Here is a 20,843-nt window from a genome sequence, read left to right as displayed (position 1 = left end):
GCACTTTACATTGAGATGACGACCGCTTTGCGGTCGTCATCCCCATATAAAGCACTCATTTGCGCTAAGTAGCTCACGAATACGTTCCCCATCTCTTGCATGTTCCGTGCATATAAGCATGTAATGCAAAAATTGAACATTATTACTGTATAGAGGGCCAAAAACACAAAGTGGGCGGAGCCCACTCAAAATTAACAAAAGTACCCGTCAGTGACCAGGGACCCACACGAAAATGTATAGTTTATGATATTTGAAAAATGGGAAACTTCTTCTTCTTCTTCTTCTTCTTCTTCTTCTTCTTCTTCTTCTTCTTCTTCTTCTTCTTCTTCTTCTTCTTCTTCTTCTTCTTCTTCTTCTTCTTCTTCTTCTTCTTCTTCTTCTTCTTCTTCTTCTTCTTCTTCTTCTTCTTCTTCTTCTTCTTCTTCTTCTTCTTCTTCTTCTTCTTCTTCTTCTTCTTCTTCTTCTTCTTCTTCTTCTTCTTCTTCTTCTTCTTCTTCTTCTTCTTCTTCTTCTTCTTCTTCTTCTTCTTCTTCTTCTTCTTCTTCTTCTTCTTCTTCTTCTTCTTCTTCTTCTTCTTCTTCTTCTTCTTCTTCTTCTTCTTCTTCTTCTTCTTCTTCTTCTTCTTCTTCTTCTTCTTCTTCTTCTTCTTCTTCTTCTTCTTCTTCTTCTTCTTCTTCTTCGGACCAACCCCCCTATTTTTCACCCAGTGAACATTGACGAAAAGTCACAAAAATGTTCACACCTCTAAAAATCGTGCCTCTCTACATTCTGGCTATTTCCCTTTTCTAAAATAAAAAAAATTGGCGCGTCAGCGCCCCCAAATGTACCAAAAATGCATTGAGAGATGGGAAATGACCCAAAAAAAATCTGATCGTAGAATCATGAAATTTGGCGCAGAGGTAGATGGTGACAAGAGAAGTAAAAAATATTATTACGGCAACGCCGTCCGCCCAACCAAATGTCGGCCATATTGCTTCAAAAATGGCTAAACATGACTTCGGAGTTTTTCCAAACGTCGTACTTTTACGAACTCCTCCCAGGGCGTTGGCCCTAAAAAGCTGAAATTTGGTGAAAATGCTACTGAGGAGTGGGACATCAAAAGTTATCCAAATTACATTGATACCTCTCACGGTCTCTGTGCGGCGAAGCCGCAAACTGTAGCTAGAATTTCAGAAATCTCCCATATTTAAAATTTCTGCCGTTTGCGCGGATTAAGTCCGAATTGCGTCAAATTAGAATCAGTTGTTAAACTCTTTGCCCTAAACCTACTTGAAGTGAAATAAATTCATTTGGCGCCACAGCGCCCCCTACAGATTTTATATGGAGGTTAAATGTTTAGTTTTGCGAAATTATATGAAATTTGACACACAACTCAATTTTAGCATCCCCATCAAAAAAGTCAATGAGACCCATGTCATAATTGTTATGGCGTTGCCGTAACGATGACCGAAACCTTCCATGTTATTCCAATGGGGAAATCGCCAGAACATGTTTACACTTTAGACTTTCACAAACTCCTCCCAGGGCGTCAGCCCTATTAACCTGAAATTTGGTGAGACTCATCTTCAGGTGTGGACCATCAAAAGTTATCCACATTTTCATTCAAAGAGTCACGGTGTCTGTGCGGCAAAGCCGCACATTTTGCCAAGAATTCAAAATAAAATAGCTTTTTGATGGTAAAACAAAGGGGAGAAGATTCAGATTCAGCAGTAGGCGTAATAAAAGGACAATTGGGGCGCGTTAGCGAGGGCCGATCATTGCCGCTTGCGGCTATATTTATTATATATTGTTAAAACTCTGAATAGGGACCAGGAGGTTGGTAGATAACTATGAACAAAACTCCCTTTTGGTTTCTCATATTTGGACACGTGATTGACACATGAGGCATTAAATGAGTGAAATGCATTGTTAATTGTAGGGCTCATGAGTCGCTTGAGTGGGCTTACATGCATCTTACTTCATTCTTCACATGCACATTTCTACACTACTGTAGTGGCCAAACTGCTTTTCAGTGAACTCCCTCCAAACAGAAAATGCATTCAACACATGATTTTAATAGTGGTTAAATAAATATTGCAGATAAAGATACAGAGCAGAATCAAATTGCATCAAAAAAATACATAAGGTGCTGAACAAGGCCAAGACATGTATAAACTTTATGTGTGTGTGTGTATGTGTGTTTGTGTGTGAGCGCATGTGCCTGTGTTTGCTTGTGTGTGTGTGCGTTCATGCGTGTGCACGCGTGTATGTGCGTGTGTGTGTATGTGCGCGTGAGTGTGTATGTGCGCGTGCGTGCGTGTGTGCGTGTGCACATGTACAAAATATGTCCCCTGCAAGCGAACACCCGAAGCCCCCACAAGTCTAGCCCAGGTTGAGCAGAATCCTGACTTTATTTCTTTGGTTCACACAGCACTTTGGAGAGGTCACAGTAGAAGATCCCTGAAGAACCAGTCCGGGAAGCCCTTGGTTTAACTGTGTGCAGCTAGAGGGAGTGGAATGCTGGCTTTTGGAAGAGTCCTATTGGAAAAAGGCAAAGCAGTTTGCAAAACTGTGTGGGACAGTCCCCAGGGCCCAGGGCCCAGTCCCCAGGGCCAGAGTGAGCAGTTCCTGTGAGCTGGTCTACGATCGCAGCCTCTCCTCATCTCTTTCCAGACTTCATGTAGGACGGGATGGCCCCTCTGGCCGTCAGCCCTTCGAAGCGCTTGTATGTGTAGTTGATGAAGACCCAGTCCTTGTTCTTCAGCTCTGTCTCCGTTTGGTTGGACACAGATGTGGCTGAAATAGACACAAGAGTCCAAGTGAGTAGTACAGCATATAACAAGCCCAAATAAAGGAGAGTTACAGTTTTCCATAAACAGTTTCAGCTCAACAAGATACTGTTCAGTTTATTAGTCTCTTCATGAAAACATTCACACTGGACTCCTGATTAGATCAATCTTTTGCTTCTGCATATTTTAGACCGACAGCTGTCCACTTGTGAATATCAACAGTCCTCATTCTGTCTGGCCAGGATACAAGACCCTTCATTGTTCTGCAGTATCTACTCAGATTAAACAAAAACACACAGATTACAAATATTAGGGGTAAACTGTTATTTAGGATATGCACAATGACCACCATTTTTCACCAATGCCATGCACCAGGAGAGATGGTTTATTATATAATCATTGTGTCATTGTTGAATTTAAAAGTACTAACCCTAGAAGCCATTATGCAATAGATATGAATATAGTCCCATGTAATGCTTTAAAGCGTCACTCGTGGTATTGTGAAAAGTACCTGGATGAAGGATATCTGATTCGGGGAACTCGTCGAAGTGTGAGGTGTCATCGATGCTTTTGATCTCGATGGGGATGGCGGCTGGACGCTCTCTACAACAGGAGCATGACACTGGTCTTAGAACATGCACAATCAAAGTGGCACAATCAAAGTGGCACACTCCAGAACAGTCACAGTTCATTGGCCTTATTTGGTTGACATTTCAGTTTTGTAGAAACTGGTTTAGTCACTAATGGCAAATTTCTACTTGGTGCTACCTCCTCAGAAACGGTCCTTAGTCCCCCTCTGCTCCAGGGACAAAACAAGCCAAGACAGGACTAAATGTGACATTCACAAATAGTCAGACGCTGATTGGCTGCAAGTGTAAAGTTTCTCCTGAGACTCCAGCGTGCAGCAGGAGACACTGTAGTATGTGTCCTCCTTAAACATGTGTCCTCCTTAAACATGCTCCATACTACGACTTTAGAGTCCAACAGGTTCTAGACGTGAGACAAGTGCAGACCACAGACATGAGAAGAGTCTTATAATCCCAGAGAGCAAAGCAACGACTAAACAGCCTTCAGAAAAGAGGCCAAACAATGCTAACAATGCTAGCACATCTAGCTTCAGCTGTTTGAGTAAAGCAACAAGCTCTGAGATGACAAAATGTACAAATGATCAGAGCAGTGTACTTGCAAGTACAAATGATGTCATTATTATGGATGAGAAAGACGAGCGCTTCAGTGGGTTGATAGAGTGGTCAGGTCAGGTGCTCTTCAGTGGGTCGATGCTACACACAACAATGGCCATAACGTTTAATTGGTTGATACAGTAATGATTGAAGATTTGAAGTGTAGTTTGAATGGTTTGTCCTGATGGCATACTTGTGCTCACAAACTGGTCCATTGTAAAAAGCACCCTGACCTGACCACTCTATCAACCCACAGTTGCCGGCGATGCAGGACATGAGGTGTTGTAGCCTCTCTTTGGCCTGTGGAGACTTTAAAGTGTGAACAATGGTTGAATGAGCCACGTTGTAATGTGCTGAGCAGATGTGGAGGAAAGTCTTGGCTCTAGAGGATGGGAGATCATTCTTTACCAGTTTCAAATTTGAAAAGTCTTATGCATTTTAAAATTTTATCGTTTTTAAATGTAATTTTATGAACTTTGAGAAGCTCCACTTGTCCTCTGTTTCCTGATGTGGGTTGGCTAACATGTAGCCTTCCACATGACCTGCAACCGTCAATGACAAACAATAGCGTGAATCTTTTCTGTTTACACTTTATATGCTCCGTAAAGTAACAGAAAGCTCCAATGCAGATGACACTCAGCTGGATTTATCAATGAGACTGGATCAGATGCTCAAGTAGACTGACTTAGTGCTTGAGTGAAGTAAAACAAACAAAAACTAGGTAATATTGCTGGGCCTTAAATGTCTGTGAGACTCTTTTATGGATTTTGTGGCCAAATTTGTAGTGTTTTCAATGAAAACTGTAGGAGGAGATATCAGCGCCGTGTTTGATCCAATATGGCCGACTTCCAGTATGATTTAGGGCGGGGTCATAATAGTATTTTTTATACGTCTCCCATGAACAATTTTTGGAGTGTCGTATTTTTACAGGGACTTTTTTGGTATTGTGCTCCTATTGGCCCCATTTTTTGAGGTGGCGCTATTCTGAGCCGTCTTTAAAAAAAATTCACAGGGTCTTCGCTTAAAATTAGAACTAGAGGAGGAGGAGGAGGAGGAGGAGGAGGAGGAGGAGGAGGAGAAGAAGAAGACCAATTGAATCTGAAACACCCACCCGGGGCAGAGCGCCGGGACAGAGCGCGTGCGACCGGGGCAGAGCGCCGGGACAGAGCACGTGCGACCGGGGCAGAGCGCCGGGACAGAGCGTGTGCGACCGGGGCAGAGCGTGTGCGACCTGGGCAGAGCGCCGGGACAGAGCGTGTGCGACCGGGACAGAGCGTGTGCGACCTGGGCAGAGCGCCGGGACAGAGCGTGTGCGACCGGGGCAGAGCGTGTGCGACCTGGGCAGAGCGCCGGGACAGAGCGTGTGCGACCGGGACAGAGCGTGTGCGACCGGGACAGAGCGTGTGCGACCGGGACAGAGTGCGTGCGCGAACAAAGCAGAGGGTGTTTTCAACAAATCTGGCAAAATAATTCAGACAAACTACTGGAAAGAACACAAACACTTGTATTTGCAGTACCAAGCACACACACGCAACATGATAAGCACTGGCTAAATGCATCAAGCAGGTGACCTAACATAAAGATGTAGCCTAAATTGAACACAAATATTAAAGGGCCTATATTAAGCCTTATATTAAATCAAACCAAATGCCATTAACAACCTGATGTGGTCATAATCCACTCCCTCAAAGAATGGATTGGTCTTGATATCCTCCACACCAGCTGCTCCGATCCTGTGCTCCTCCTCAGAACAGAACCTGAACACAACATTTACATTCAATAAGGGACAATATTTCACTGCAGCACTCCTCTGTAGGAACCAGCAGATCCATGCCTGAGTATAAGGTCTTTGGCCTTCTCTGAGATGGGCACTTCAGGGGGGAAGGTGAGGGTCTCCCTCCAGTTCATCACCTTCCTGTAGGTCTCCTGAGGTGTCTCCGAGCAGAAGGGCGGGTAGCCTGGGCACAAAGCAGTAGCATGCTTACTTTGATGGGTTTTCATCTATATCTATATCTATATATCTATATATCTATATATATATATATATATATATATATATATATATATATATATATATATATATATATATATATATATCTATATATCTATATATATATATATATAGATATATATATATATATTATATATATCCCCATGGGTTTGAGGCTGTGTGGTCCTCAGCTATGAACACGGTCACAAACTGTGGCGCTATGAAAAAAGCAGAATCACGTTTCCTGCGCATTATTGCTCACTAAAAGACACCGTGAACTTCAGCAGCAGAAGTGAGGGGAAAACGGGCTTATTTGGATATATTTGAAAAAAATTCATATATAGTGACACACAGTATATTAAAGATTTTATTGGCCAATCACTGATTGTCTTGATTGCCCTGACCACACGCCAGTGGCACAAAGCACAGCAGGGTTAGGGTCAGGACCACTGATAAGAGTCAGTGTGGACACAGGGGCAGGGTTATTATTGGTGGGCAGAGAGTTAGGGATATACTTGGTGGAAATTGCATCAGACTGGGCAAAGGGGTTAGGGCAGGGGTCCCCAACCACTGGGCTGGGGAGCGGTACCGTCCGCAACGCGTTTGCTATGAACCATTTGTGATTAAACCGGGTGAATTGAGCATGTCTGTGCAACAAGAGGATCGGCTGTTGGAGATTGCAAATGACACCAAGCCTCGAAATAACGGGCCGGACACGGTCAATGACCGGCGCAAAAATCAGTTTTGACCGACTCCAAAATCAAGGTTCCGGACACAATGACCGACGCAATTTTTTTCCGCTGACATCACCTCTACTCCCTGTACAAATAACACACATCCCAGATATGTTTTTGGGCGTATTTGTGGGCGTTAAGGGTCTACAGCCACATTAGCAGTTTAAATTAATGAACAGGGGGGTCTGGGGGCTCTCCCCCAGAAATTTTCAGACCTTTTCTGGGTCTTCTGCTGCATTTTAATGTGGTCCAGCCGGCTAAGAGTAAAATGTTGAGGTTGTAATGCTATAAAATGATGATGTGATGAAACTGTGCCAGGAGAAAATGATTAAAGCCAGTTATTAATACATTAGTGTACTTAATTACTCAATACAATATTGGCTATGAAAAATAATTATGATCAAATTGATTCATTTTAACTGAAAATGTAAAAGTATTAGTTATCCTTACTAATTTATCTTTTACAGCTCCCAACTGTTCCTTCTTGCCAAAGTGACAAAACAAGTTATATTAAATTAAACAAATGGCATAAGCATTGCTTGATTAACAATTAACACTGATAAAACAGTGCAAACATGTTATTCCCAGAGAATGAACAGAACGAGAAGTGAAGGTCCAAACCCTCGCTATTGTGAAGAGACTGCGTTTCTGCAGCTTTGCCACTTTTATATAAAAATATATAGTATTATTCTGTAACAGACGTAATCATAATATGTCTGGTTATTTTTCACTATCAATTTATTATAATTTATAACAAATAGTCTAATGATGCTTTTTAAATAAATTGAAATGTTTTATTGCTCTATCAAAAGTTAATTACAATATAAATGTTTGTTCTGATCAGAACATCACACACTGGACTCCTGCACCTTTACGTTTCTCTTATTGCACGTTAAGAAGTCAAAGTAAAACAGACATCACGAGTCACGATTGATCTCACACATGGTGATGTGAGAGAGAGAGAGACGCAAACTCAAACCCGCTCATCTCTGACTGAGGCTGCACAGGGGCCCGGGACAGGGACCAGGGGCCCGGGACAGGGGACAGGGGCCCGGGACAGGGGCCGCACACTGTTCACTCCAAAGTCTCACGTCAGAGGTTCTGGACGAGACGGCGCTCGTCCGGACCGGATCTCCGCCTCTTAGTGACCCGGGGCATAGACGCCCCTCACCGGCCTCACCTGCAGCTGACACTGCCGGGCTGGTGTAAATGTGAATCTTATTATCTTTCATTCAGACACATATTGTGCTCGGTGCAGAGCTCTCGTCGCCTCCAGCCTGAGCTAACTAACGTGACAGAATCGTGTTGTTTCAAACAGCAGCATTAACCGTCTCTTTGTAAGAGAAGTTCAATACCTGGAGAGTGTTGTTGAGTTTGCAGTTTCTTTACATCGTCAAGAAGTTTCTTCTTTCGTTTTTCGGCATCGGGGGGATATATTCCTCTGGACATGAGGACCACGTTGTGTTGTGTTTATGTTTTGCTCTCGACCTCCTCGCGCACAATGAAGTTGCCCAATCAGCGCAGGTTTGGTGTCTTGGTTGCCAGATTGTCATTACAAATAAATGCGGTTTGTGTGTTATATGTTACCGCTGTGTGCGCTGCCGCGCCAGCAGTGCTACTACACTAGTGGCGCACGCTGCGCTTGCACTTCGCATACGATGTGTTGCCAGATTGGGGGCCCTATTAACGCCTCGGGGCCCTACGCGGCTGCTTAGTTCGCTTATAGGCTGGGCCGGCCCTGATCGGGGCAATGTATATATGTTAGTAGTTTATTTTATAGGCTGTGATTTTATATATTCCACAAGAGCTCCTTGTGTCAAATGCTGTAAACAGTATTTATTTTGTATCTAAGAAACATTATTATATTAAATTAAACAGTATTAAACATCATGATCTCTGGTTTATAGGAATTCAGTATTTGTGCTCTTCATATCAAATAACAGATAAAATTACTTTAAATTGTTTTACATGCTAATAACCAGGTTTAAAACAACACATTTATCTTGTTCTTATGACGCCGCGATGCCGCGCGCGCTTGTGGGGCCCCTGAAATTGCTGGGGGGGCCCCTAACTTTTTTGGGTATGGGGCCCCCCTGGCCCCTAACTTTGAAAATCTATTTCTCAGCCTGTAAATGATAACGAGACATGTTAATAAAAGTTCATTTTTCATTAATTATGTTATTCTGTTTTCCTTTCCTTTTGACCGATTCAGAATTAGCCATGACAGGTACCAAATGATCGGTACCTGTCATGTTGACAGGGACGTAAAAATAATTATTTCAAGGCTTGGACACGTATATTTGTAAACGTATATTTGAGGCAACAACTCTGCTGACATTCTGGAAAACTGGACTTAAACACACTGCGGGTGTCATTGTCTCCCATCACTCATGGGACCACCTCATGCACAGAGACAAGTACAGGGCCCCCACTGATTCAGCGTGTGATGAGGTGTAATTTTTATGCACTTGTTTTTGCCATATTTATCTGGCCGATCCGTGAAAATAAAAACTACATTATTCCAGTCCGTGGTGCAAAAAAAAGGTTGGGGGGGGGGTGTGGTTACCTATGAGCATCTCGTACATGATAACCCCCAGGCTCCACCAGTCACACAGCTTGTTGTACCCATTCTGCATGAACACTTCAGGGGCAATGTAGTCTGGAGTACCAACTGTGGAGAAGGCCTGGCGAGAGGAAATAAAGACACATTACTAATAGGTACATTTTTGGTTGAGAAAGCATCTTGTTATGATGACGTTAATAGAATCTATTGTAGTTTATAATAGCAGCCTGCTTTTGGTGCTTTCACACACTGAAAGAACGAGCTTTTGCTTCTAAGCATGTACTTTCCAGTAAGAGCAGGGACTCACCGTACACTAATGTAGTTAGTTATATATATACACACACACACAAACATTATGATTTGGCAGTGCTTTTCTGCTCAGTGGAAAGGACAACTGCTCTGTATTAACTGTATTAAGGAGAGAATGAATGAGGACATGTATTACGAGATTTTGGACAACCACCTGCTCCCCTCAGTCAGAACACGGGTCATGGCTGGGTCTTCCAACATGACAATGACCTGAACCACACAGCCAGGAGAACTAAGAAGCATATCAAGGTTCTGAAGTGGTGTAGCCAGACCTAAATCCAATAGAAAATCTTTGGAGGAAACTGAAAGCTGACAGATCTAGAGGCGATCTGTGAGGAGGAGTGGGCTAAATCCTGCTGCAGTGTGAGCAAACCTGGTCAAGAACTACAGGAAACGATTGACCTCTGTAACTGTAAATAAAGGCTTCTGTACCAAATATTGACATTTATTTTCTCTTTTCTCTCTTTATTTTCTCTTTCATTTTTTTTTTTTTTTTTTAAATCATACAATGTGATATCAGGATTTTTTATTTTTTTTTTAGATTCTGTATCTTACAGTGGAAATGCACCTACAGCACAATAACATACAGACCCTAAGTCGGACAACTTGCAAAATTGCAGTGTTCAAATACTTTTCCTCACTGTACTCTGAAATATCCTAGGACTCTCTTAAATTCCCCCATGCAATACTTTGGATTTAAATAGAAGCTTTCTCAAAGAGCTTCACGTTGCATTATTCATTCCAATCTCTTCTAAAGCTAGACTAGATTGTGAGAAGCAAAAGGAAATGCGCTTTTGGTGGTCGACTGTTAAGTATTTGAGATTGTTTGCCTCACAATAAGCAGACTTGGATTTCATGAAAATTTGGAAAATTCATAACGTCTTTTCAAAATTAAATTTGGTTCCACATGAATGTTAGAGACTCACCAACTGCCTCCGGTTCCTCTTCCACGTCTCTGCTTTCCTCTTGGAGTTCATGTTCTGAGCTGCAGACAGAGGACGAGGACACACAGACAGACAGACAGACACACGTACAAACGCACAAAAACACACGTACAAACGCACCCACACACACACCCACACACACCCACACACACACCCACACACACACACACACACATTGTAGCAGTGGCATCGTGTACATACTTTATTAGTTGAAGGGGAGGAGGCTTACTTTGTTTGCTGAGGTCACTGGGTAGACTGTGGTTAAGGTTTTTGTAGAACTCAGTGCGATGAGCCCTCTTGAGCCCGGTGCACAGACCGAAGTCTGAAAGTTTGACATGGCCCTGAAGTAGCACAAAGCACACAGACACACAGACAATTACATTTGCTTGTATTTACTTCCTGGAGACCTGACCCAAACAATTATTACTACTTGGCAGTGTTGTATGGGGTTACTTTTTTTTAAAAAAGCCCTTGGAAACTCAGTACTCATGAGTATTCATGCAGTAATATTAATTATTTATGTCCCATATTGCAGTTATCTGTGATTTTCTTTTTTTTTTGCGAGGCTGAAGGCTTCTTTTCATAATCCAAACAGGAGCAGGGGTACACTGCTGTGTTGCATGTTAAAGAAAAGTAACACACACTCAGATAAAGGGGCATCCCATTTCTCTTTGGATTAACCTTAATTGTATCAGTAGGAAAATTGGTCTTCTGCATTTGCCTCAACCTTCAATGCTGCTGGGCTAACAGGAGCTAACAGGAGCAGTGCAGCAACCACTCCAGATCTATCTCCTGATCTTCAGCTCAGCGATAAACATGTTTACCTATTGTGCATGTTTTGGGCTGAGCAGCGAGGGGTATGGCTAAGACAAAGGGCGGTGCACCCCTTCAAATTCATTCAATTCAGATGCAGGACTAGGACAAGTTTGTTAAAATACGAGAACAGGACTTTGGTCGTGTCACGTTTGAACCAAAATGGCAGACGCCATGTGTGATTTAGGGTGGATTCATAATGTAATTTTGTGCTCATATCAAGATGTTCTATGCATCATTTGTCCACAATGAAAAAATATTTGCCTGATGTATTTTGATCAAGAGTGTGCCACTTTATGCAACTTAAATTTGACAGAGCTCTAATGTGCCAATTTTCAGGACTTTTCATGCACGTTTAGGTTTTCAAAATTCTATGACGAGAAAAATAATAAATCTTTGTTTACCATTTTTACTCTTAAATGATACAAGTTAGAATGATGTGTATGAAGGTTATTTTGTGTTTTAATTGCCATAGCTTTTATTTTACATTTTTTGCATATGAATTATGTGAACTGAAATAATATTAAATATAGCCGCAAGCGGCAATGATCGGCCCTCGCCACGCCGCCGCCACACCGCCGCCACGCCGCAAGAGGAGGGGGCGCTAACGCGCCCCAATTGTCCTTTTATTACGCCTACTGCTGAATCTGTGACGCTGTCACATCTTCTCCCCTTTGTTTTACCATCAAAAAGCTATTTTATTTTGAATTCTTGGCAAAATGTGCAGCTTTGCCGCACAGACACCGTGACTCTTTGAATGAAAATGTGGATAACTTTTGATGGTCCTGAAGATGAGTCTCACCAAATCTCAGGTTAATAGGGCTGACGCCCTGGGAGGAGTTTGTGAAAGTCTAAAGTGTAAACATGTTCTGGCGATTTCCCCATTGGAATAACATGAAAGGTTTCGGTCATCGTTACGGCAACGCCATAACAATTATGATATGGGTCTCATTGACTTTTTTGATGGGGATGCTAAAATTGAGTTGTGTGTCAAATTTCATATAATTTCGCAAAACTAAACATTTAACCTCCATATAAAATCTGTAGGGGGCGCTTTGGCGCCAAATGAATTTATTTCACTTCAAGTAGGTTTAGGGCAAAGAGTTTAACAACTGATTCTAATTTGACGCAATTCGGACTTTATCTGCGCAAACGGACGAAATTTTAAATATGGGAGATTTCTGAAATTCTAGCTACAGTTTGCGGCTTCGCCGCACCGAGACCGTGAGAGGTATCAATGTAATTTGGATAACTTTTGATGTCCCACTCCTCAGTAGCATTTTCACCAAATTTCAGCTTTTTAGGGCCAACGCCCTGGGAGGAGTTCGTAAAAGTACGACGTTTGGAAAAACTCCGAAGTCATGTTTAGCCATTTTTGAAGCAATATGGCCGACATTTGGTTGGGCAGATGGCGTTGCCGTAATAATATTTTTTACTTCTCTTGTCACCATCTACCTCTGCGCCAAATTTCATGATTCTACGATCAGATTTTTTTTGGGTCATTTCCCATCTCTCAATGCATTTTTGGTACATTTGGGGGCGCTGACGCGCCAATTTTTTTTATTTTAGAAAAGGGAAATAGCCAGAATGTAGAGAGGCACGATTTTTAGAGGTGTGAACATTTTTGTGACTTTTCGTCAATGTTCACTGGGTGCAAAATAGGGGGGTTGGTCCCGAGAAGAAGAAGAAGAAGAAGAAAGAAATATAGCCGCAAGCGGCAATGATCGGCCCTCGCCACGCCGCCGCCACGCCGCCGCCACACCGCCGCCACACCGCAAGAGGAGGGGGCGCTAACGCGCCCCAATTGTCCTTTTATTACGCCTACTGCTGAATCTGTGACGCTGTCACATCTTCTCCCCTTTGTTTTACCATCAAAAAGCTATTTTATTTTGAATTCTTGGCAAAATGTGCGGCTTTGCCGCACAGACACCGTGACTCTTTGAATGAAAATGTGGATAACTTTTGATGGTCCTGAAGATGAGTCTCACCAAATTTCAGGTTAATAGGGCTGACGCCCTGGGAGGAGTTTGTGAAAGTCTAAAGTGTAAACATGTTCTGGCGATTTCCCCATTGGAATAACATGAAAGGTTTCGGTCATCGTTACGGCAACGCCATAACAATTATGACATGGGTCTCATTGACTTTTTTGATGGGGATGCTAAAATTGAGTTGTGTGTCAAATTTCATATAATTTCGCAAAACTAAACATTTAACCTCCATATAAAATCTGTAGGGGGCGCTGTGGCGCCAAATGAATTTATTTCACTTCAAGTAGGTTTAGGGCAAAGAGTTTAACAACTGATTCTAATTTGACGCAATTCGGACTTTATCCGCGCAAACGGCAGAAATTTTAAATATGGGAGATTTCTGAAATTCTAGCTACAGTTTGCGGCTTCGCCGCACAGAGACCGTGAGAGGTATCAATGTAATTTGGATAACTTTTGATGTCCCACTCCTCAGTAGCATTTTTACCAAATTTCAGCTTTTTAGGGCTAACGCCCTGGGAGGAGTTCGTAAAAGTACGACGTTTGGAAAAACTCCGAAGTCATGTTTAGCCATTTTTGAAGCAATATGGCCGACATTTGGTTGGGCGGACGGCGTTGCCGTAATAATATTTTTTACTTCTCTTGTCACCATCTACCTCTGCGCCAAATTTCATGATTCTACGATCAGATTTTTTTTGGGTCATTTCCCATCTCTCAATGCATTTTTGGTACATTTGGGGGCGCTGACGCGCCAATTTTTTTTATTTTAGAAAAGGGAAATAGCCAGAATGTAGAGAGGTACGATTTTTAGAGGTGTGAACATTTTTGTGACTTTTCGTCAATGTTCACTGGGTGAAAAATAGGGGGGTTGGTCCCGAGAAGAAGAAGAAGAAAGAAAGAATAATATTCCGATGCGAAAACAATGTTTCCCATTTTTCAAATATCATAAACTATACATTTTCGGAAAGCGCTCGCGCTTTCCTACCTCATGGTGTGGGTCCCTGGTCACTGACGGGTACTTTCGTTAATTTTGAGTGGGCTCCGCCCACTTTGTGTTTTTGGCCCTCTATACAGTAATAATGTTCAAATTTGCATTACATGCTTATATGCACGGAACATGCAAGAGATGGGGAACGTATTCGTGAGCTACTTAGCGCAAATGAGTGCTTTATATGGGGATGACGACCGCTTCGCGGTCGTCATCTCAATGTAAAGTGCTCGTTTAGTGCGCACTTTTGAACGGGCTTCGCCCGTTTACAACGGTAATGTTCCATTTTCCTACTACTAATTAGTATGCACGGGGCGTGCATGAGTGAAGGAGTGCGTTAGTGAGTGTTTGGAAGTGGGCGAGCGCTTCGCGCTCGATTTCGTGCGCACTACCTTACGAGATTAATAGGCCTTACGAGATTAATAGGCCTCTCGCCAGCTTGTGGCGCTCGGGCCTAATTAAATATGAAAACGTTCAATCGTCAGTGTTGAACTACATTTATCAGTTTGTACTGTGTTCCAAAATACAATGTCTTAAAATGCAGTGTATAAAAACACAATGTCTTAAATGTCAGTGTATAATCACTTAAAAGTGCAAGTAATTCTGCTACGGTCATTATCTTAAATGGTGTATGAAAATATAAGGTGGTCTATGCATTCTGTCTTGTCGCCTTCGGGTGATAAGAGAAGTTTAAATGAGAGACAGAGACGGCTCTATGTCACGTATTGACGGCCTGATGACAACTCAAAGCCACATGAGGGCGCTCCAAGATAACGTACACCACAACAACAACAAGTTAAACATTCATAAATATATTAATATCCAGTGTCCTCGCTGAAGGGTTTTAGCATGCTTTGGCTGGTCACCGCCATGCCCGAAAGATCCCGCTAGGTATTAAAGGCGTAATGGAAGATTTTTTTGGCCCAAATCTGAGTCTCATTTCCTCGTGGCATGGACGGCCGATTAATTCTGCCACGTATCAATCATAGAATGCACCTACTGCTCACCTGCAGCCTCGTCTGCTCGTCCCCATGAGAGCAGCACGTTTCCCTGTGTCTAAGCGCATGGATCTATCACAATATAGTTCCCTCAGTGTACAGGACAAAATTAAGACAGAGAAAGACAGTTCGAGCTCAGAAGAGACGGAAAATCTACGGAGACGAGAGATGCGATGTGATCGCACTTTGCTTTTTTTGTGCGTCCGCACGGGGAAGTGCGCCTGAGTTCTCAAATTGGTGAAAAATCGTTCATTACGCCTTTAAGATCACCGCACGGCGCCCACACGGTTTGTATACACTGAAATTTTTTATAATTGTATTTTTATACACAAAAAAATTAAAACACAGTACAAACTGAATATTGAAGGCATAATGGAGGATTTTTCGTAGATTTGAGAACTCAAGCAGAAGTGCGCATGCGCACTCACTCCCATGCGGAAGCAGAGAAAAGCCTCGCGGCTACACGTGCGCTTGTTTATTAGCGCGACGGATCGCATCGCATCTCTCGTCTCCGTAGATTTCCGTCTCTTCTGAGCCAGCTCGAACTGTCTTTCTCTGTCTTAATTTTGTCCTGTACACTGATGGAACTATGTTATGATAGATCCATACACGCCGGCATATCAACCACGCATTTGCAGCCAGGGAAACATGCTGCTCTCCTGGGGACGAGGCTGCAGGTGTGCAGTAGATGCATCCTATGATTGACATGTGAATGAACTCCTCGGCTGTCCACGCCACGAGGAAATGAGACATAATTCCTTTAAAGCATTGTATTATTTTCTATAGATTTTTGAAACATTCTATCTATTTTTATTTTTTACATAATTTTCATATTTAATTCATACTTTTTACTTGATTGGATGTTTAAAATATTCAGTTCACATAATCAAAATGCAAAAAATGTAATGGCATAAATTCAATGTAAAATAAAAGCTTTGGTAATAAAAACACAAAATAACCTTCATAGATGAGACTTTGTGAGATTGTTCCTAACTCTGATCACACAGTAAACATTTTCATAAGTCCATGTCGAACAGATTTCATTTAGTAAATTTCAAAAATTGAAATTTGAAGACGGCAAAATAGAGCCACAGAGTTCTTTTTTTATTTTATTTTTTTCAGAAACCTTTCATCACACATGGGGTTTGCACGTTTGAAAAGTCTGAAGTGTTTATGATGAAAAAAGTTAGAGATGTCAAAAGATGATGTGTGACTTTTTAATTCTCTGGTTTGATCCAATATGGAAGACTCCCTGTAGGATTTAGGGCGGTCCCAACATGACCTTATGTGAACTTTATGTCGACATTTGTCTGGTCAGACAACTCAAAAGACAACCCTTCAGTAGTATGCGCTACATGCACTGCCTCATGTCTGTTTTTGAGATTAAAAAAACACACTGATTTGCAAAAAGAACTACTACTTCACATTACCTGGGGAAGTAAAAAAATTGAAGATAGAAAAAACAATTTGAGTTCTCTAATGCTCACTCCCACACTGCTGCTTTGCCTAACCTCAATCTAAACCCTAACCATATCCTAAATTAAGCCTTAACTTCACTTTAATATTGAAGGATTTAACTAATGTCGTACCCATGAGAAAAGTATGACGACGCCCCACATCATCCTCAAAAACCATTTAACCTAATTCAGAAAAGCGCAAGCAAAATGTACTTTTACACAATAAAGCTTTGGAGAGTGTGTCTGACCCTGGAGTCAAGAAGCAGGTTGTCGGGCTTGATGTCACGGTGGATGAAGCCGAGCTGGTGGATCGAGTCTATGGCCAGGACAGTCTCTGCGATGTAGAATTGAGTGGCCTCCTCACTCAAAGTGTCCATCTTCATTAGGAGGGTCATCATGTCCCCTGTCCCAAACACAATACATGGACTTAAAACAAGCATTTAGACTGAGCTGTTATTAGGCACGCATCGGTTTGAAACAATGCCTGTGTCACTCACTGCGTTCATGAATGCCCGGAAAATGGGATAAGTCGCATAGTCAAATTCTGGCTCTCAAAAACCTGTTAGTCTATGTGAACTCTTTAGTTGCATAAAGACACCTCTCCACCCCACAATCACTCAGACTCCATCTACTGCCAAGACCAAAGAGCTGTCAAAAGACATCAGAGACACAATTGTAGACGTCCATGAGGCTGGAATGGGCTATGGGGCAATTAGTAAGCAGCTTGGTTAAAAAAAAAAAAAAATCAGCTGTTGGAGCCATTATTAGAACATGGAAGAGGATCTCACTCAGACTGGGGCTCCATGCAAGATTTCAACTCATGGGGTATCGGTGATGAGAAGAAAGGTGTGGAATTGGCCCAGAACTACAGAACCAATCACCTGAAGCTCTGAGTGTGGCCCCTCCAAGGCCCAGCCTAACTTTCCCTGACGATAGAGATAGAGACAGAGATAGAGGATAAGATATTCCTTTATTGTCCCACATGGGGAAATTTCATTGGTGAAACGCAGGAAGATACAGAGGTAGACATGGAAGAAAAGAACAGATCACCAATAGGAAGTTTGAAAAACACTTTCAGTAGAAGATCTATAAACAAAAACTCCCATAGACAAATAAGTAAATAAATACATAAATACCATTGCATGTGATCACAACAGTAATCACATGCAATAGTGCAGTAACCGCGTTGATGAGGAGGTGGTTCCGCTGACACCAGTCCACAAAGTCCTGCGCCAGTCCTCTGTACTCCGCATCATCGTCGTCCGTGATGAGTCCGATGATGGCAGAGTCATCAGAGAACTTCTGCAGGACACAGCTGTCCGTGTCGTGTCTGAGGTCTGCAGTGTAAAGGGTGAAGAGAAAGGGCGCGAGGACAGTGCCCTGGGGCGCCCCCACACTGCAGGTCCGAGTGTCAGACACACAGTCTCGTGTTCTCACAAACTGGGGTCGGTCTGTGAGGTAGTCCAGGATCCACTCTGCCAGGTCATACTCCACACCAGCCGTCTCCAGCTTGTCCCTCAGGAGCAGCGGCTGGATGGTGTTGAAGGCGCTGGAAAGATCGAAGAACAGGATCCTCACAGAGCTGCCAGACTTTTCCAGGTGAGAGAGAGAGAGCGGTGCAGCAGGGAGATGACGGCGTCCTCCACTCCGATGCCAGACCGATATGCAAACTGCAGCGGGTCCATGGCTGAGCTCACGGTGGAGCGGAGGTGGTCCAGGACCAGCCGCTCCAGTGTCTTCATCAGGTTGGACGTGAGAGCCACTGGCCTCACTTGTATGTGTATGTGTATGTGTATGTGTATGTATATGTATATGTGTATATATATATATATATATATATATAAACACACATTTTCCAGGCATGCAGAAAGCAGCTTGGGCAGGTACCTCCGGGCAGAAACTCCATGATGAGGTACAGGTTCATCTTGTCCTGGAAGCTGTAGAACATCTTGACCACCCACAGACTGTCGGCCTCCACCAGGATGTCACGCTCGGCCCGAATATGGCCCAGCTGCACAAACAGTTCACATCTCAGTCATTCTGCAGCAATAGTCAAATATATGTGCTCACTAAGAACCGTAAATTAGTTTCTTAAAATAACCACAAATTGGCCTTTGGGAAATATTGGGGATAAAATAACTATGGCAGGGTTCCGTTAGATATTTTTCTTTATACAAGTAGTTTAATGAAACTTGATTTTAGCCACTGGTTCCTGAAGTTCTTTTTTCGGTACCTGATTATAATAAAAAAATGTTTAATGTAAATTGATAGTCAGGCAATAAATATTATTCGAGCCTTCAGTTCGGTGCCAATTTTTAGTTCCTTTAAAAGTCCTCATCAATAAGGCAATAAATACCCAGCTGTATAAAGTCACAACTGCATCCTGCAGAAACGAATGGCACAAACTGTCCTCATGTTCCAACATTAGTTTAAACAGAAGACGAAGAAACAGCGGGTCCAGAGTTGCAATTTAGGCTTCATCCACCCAAAAACACATTACGTCAGCGTGTTGTGCTTAAAAAAAAAATCTCCATTCAGTCACAGTCGGCAATATACGTGTAAAGTTGAAGCAAAACATATAGGCTATAATATCATCCAATCTCCACCAGAATCCTCCTTCTCCTCAGTCCTGGTAAATTGTGTGGAGCGTGTTTGTGTAAAGATACAGCCAAACGAGTCAGTGTAAAATAAATCTCCTTCGCCCAGGTAAACATTTATTAAAAGTTATCACAACTCGAGCCAACTTGTGCCTTTGATGTAAAGTGTCAGAAATGGGAAAGGCAAAACAAAATAAGTGTGCTTTTGTTTTAAGTTATAAGTAATACAAGTAAGCCTACATTTTAAAAGTGTTAATAAATGTATACATTTGCAAATGAGATTGGCTTCAACTTCAATGTGGACAATGCAGACTAATTAGATGGTGGATTTAATTTGCTACCCTGGACCAGCTTTCAAATAGACACATTTCTATTCTGAATGTAGACTATTGTATATACATGAGACAACCTTTACACAACTGAACCATATACCATAGAAGACTTACTAGTAAAAACATTGGGGCTCTTTACGATGGGCAAACACCAAAAATCAAAACCTAATGGATCTCCTGACCCTGGAGAGAGAGGTGAGACAGGACTGTGCCTGGTCCCCCCTCTTGTTTGCTTTGTATCTAAAACTACTGGCCCAATATATTAAACTATCGAACACAATTCATGGTGTTACAATCGATTGGATGGAACATAAAATTGTCTATTATATTTGACTTTTTCAGACTGATTTAGTTGTAGTCATATGGACTGTTAAAAAAAAAAAAAAAAAAGATATGTTTCGACATTCATCCGAGAGTCATTCTCTATCTGCAAATCAAGACTGGGAACTCAGATATTCATCCTACTTTGGGTAGGCCCTGCCCACTGAGCGGGCCCTCCAGATAAAATGTGTTATTGGTTTCACCAGAAACTATATCTCTTTCTTTTCTATCAAACTAGACTCTTTGTTTACAATCAGTACTTTAATGGGCTATTAGCCTCCCATTGTACCTGGCTCACCTCACCTCCCTGTGTAACTGATTAGCATCTGAATGACCTGGGCGTCAACTATCCGGGGATTAAAAATTACATTATAAACAACCGGAAGGTTGAATCTTAACCCCCGTTTCTATTTAAGGATGGCTTTTATTTTCTAACAAAGATCTGTCCTGAGCCAGCACAGCCTGCATGTTGATCAAAATAATACAATCTATGACTGTGCACTTAGAACGCAGCATTGAATTCACATTTATGTGTTTAGCCACAATAGCGCCATATGCTAATGTTAGCATTACCATGATAGCTCATACTCACGTTTGCTGTGTACATGTTCTTAAAGAGCCTTGTGATTGCATTGTACTTTTATTGGTCCAAAAATGTTGTCAGCTCATGCACACTATTCTGTTTCTTGTTTGCAGTTTTACCATTTATTCTTCACTCTCCGTGCCATGCAGCCAATAAAAACCCAGCTGAAAGAACAACGTGTTGTTTTTGGAAATAATGGTAATCTACCTGTCTAGCTAAGTGCGAGGGCTGGGCAGTATCAAAATAAATTCTAGAACTTTTAATGCCCCACTCCTCAAAA

The 20,843-nt window shown here is 42.2% G+C and overlaps 1 protein-coding gene across 2 annotated transcripts in view; it reads right to left on the bottom strand.

Moving 5' to 3' along the window:
• Nucleotides 1–2,034: 2,034 nt before the first annotated feature.
• stk38a (serine/threonine kinase 38a) overlaps nucleotides 2,035–20,843 on the bottom strand; it is a 52,283-nt gene continuing 33,474 nt past the window's right edge. For both annotated transcript variants that reach the window (XM_072449347.1, XM_072449348.1), the window contains exons 6-14: nucleotides 18,618–18,741; nucleotides 16,979–17,133; nucleotides 10,719–10,830; nucleotides 10,472–10,530; nucleotides 9,240–9,357; nucleotides 5,784–5,907; nucleotides 5,611–5,706; nucleotides 3,280–3,371; nucleotides 2,035–2,775 (exon numbers count right to left, since the gene is read on the bottom strand). In XM_072449347.1, the coding sequence (XP_072305448.1) occupies nucleotides 2,639–2,775; nucleotides 3,280–3,371; nucleotides 5,611–5,706; nucleotides 5,784–5,907; nucleotides 9,240–9,357; nucleotides 10,472–10,530; nucleotides 10,719–10,830; nucleotides 16,979–17,133; nucleotides 18,618–18,741 (1,017 nt within the window). In that variant the 3' untranslated portion in view covers nucleotides 2,035–2,638. The remainder of the gene's footprint in view (nucleotides 2,776–3,279; nucleotides 3,372–5,610; nucleotides 5,707–5,783; nucleotides 5,908–9,239; nucleotides 9,358–10,471; nucleotides 10,531–10,718; nucleotides 10,831–16,978; nucleotides 17,134–18,617; nucleotides 18,742–20,843) is intronic.

Source organism: Eucyclogobius newberryi, unplaced genomic scaffold (assembly GCF_026437365.1).
Source record: "Eucyclogobius newberryi isolate DKJ021-1_F unplaced genomic scaffold, fEucNew1.0.hap1 SCAF_17, whole genome shotgun sequence".
NCBI lineage: Eukaryota > Metazoa > Chordata > Actinopteri > Gobiiformes > Gobiidae > Eucyclogobius > Eucyclogobius newberryi.
This window is presented reverse-complemented; position numbering and strand designations above follow the sequence as displayed.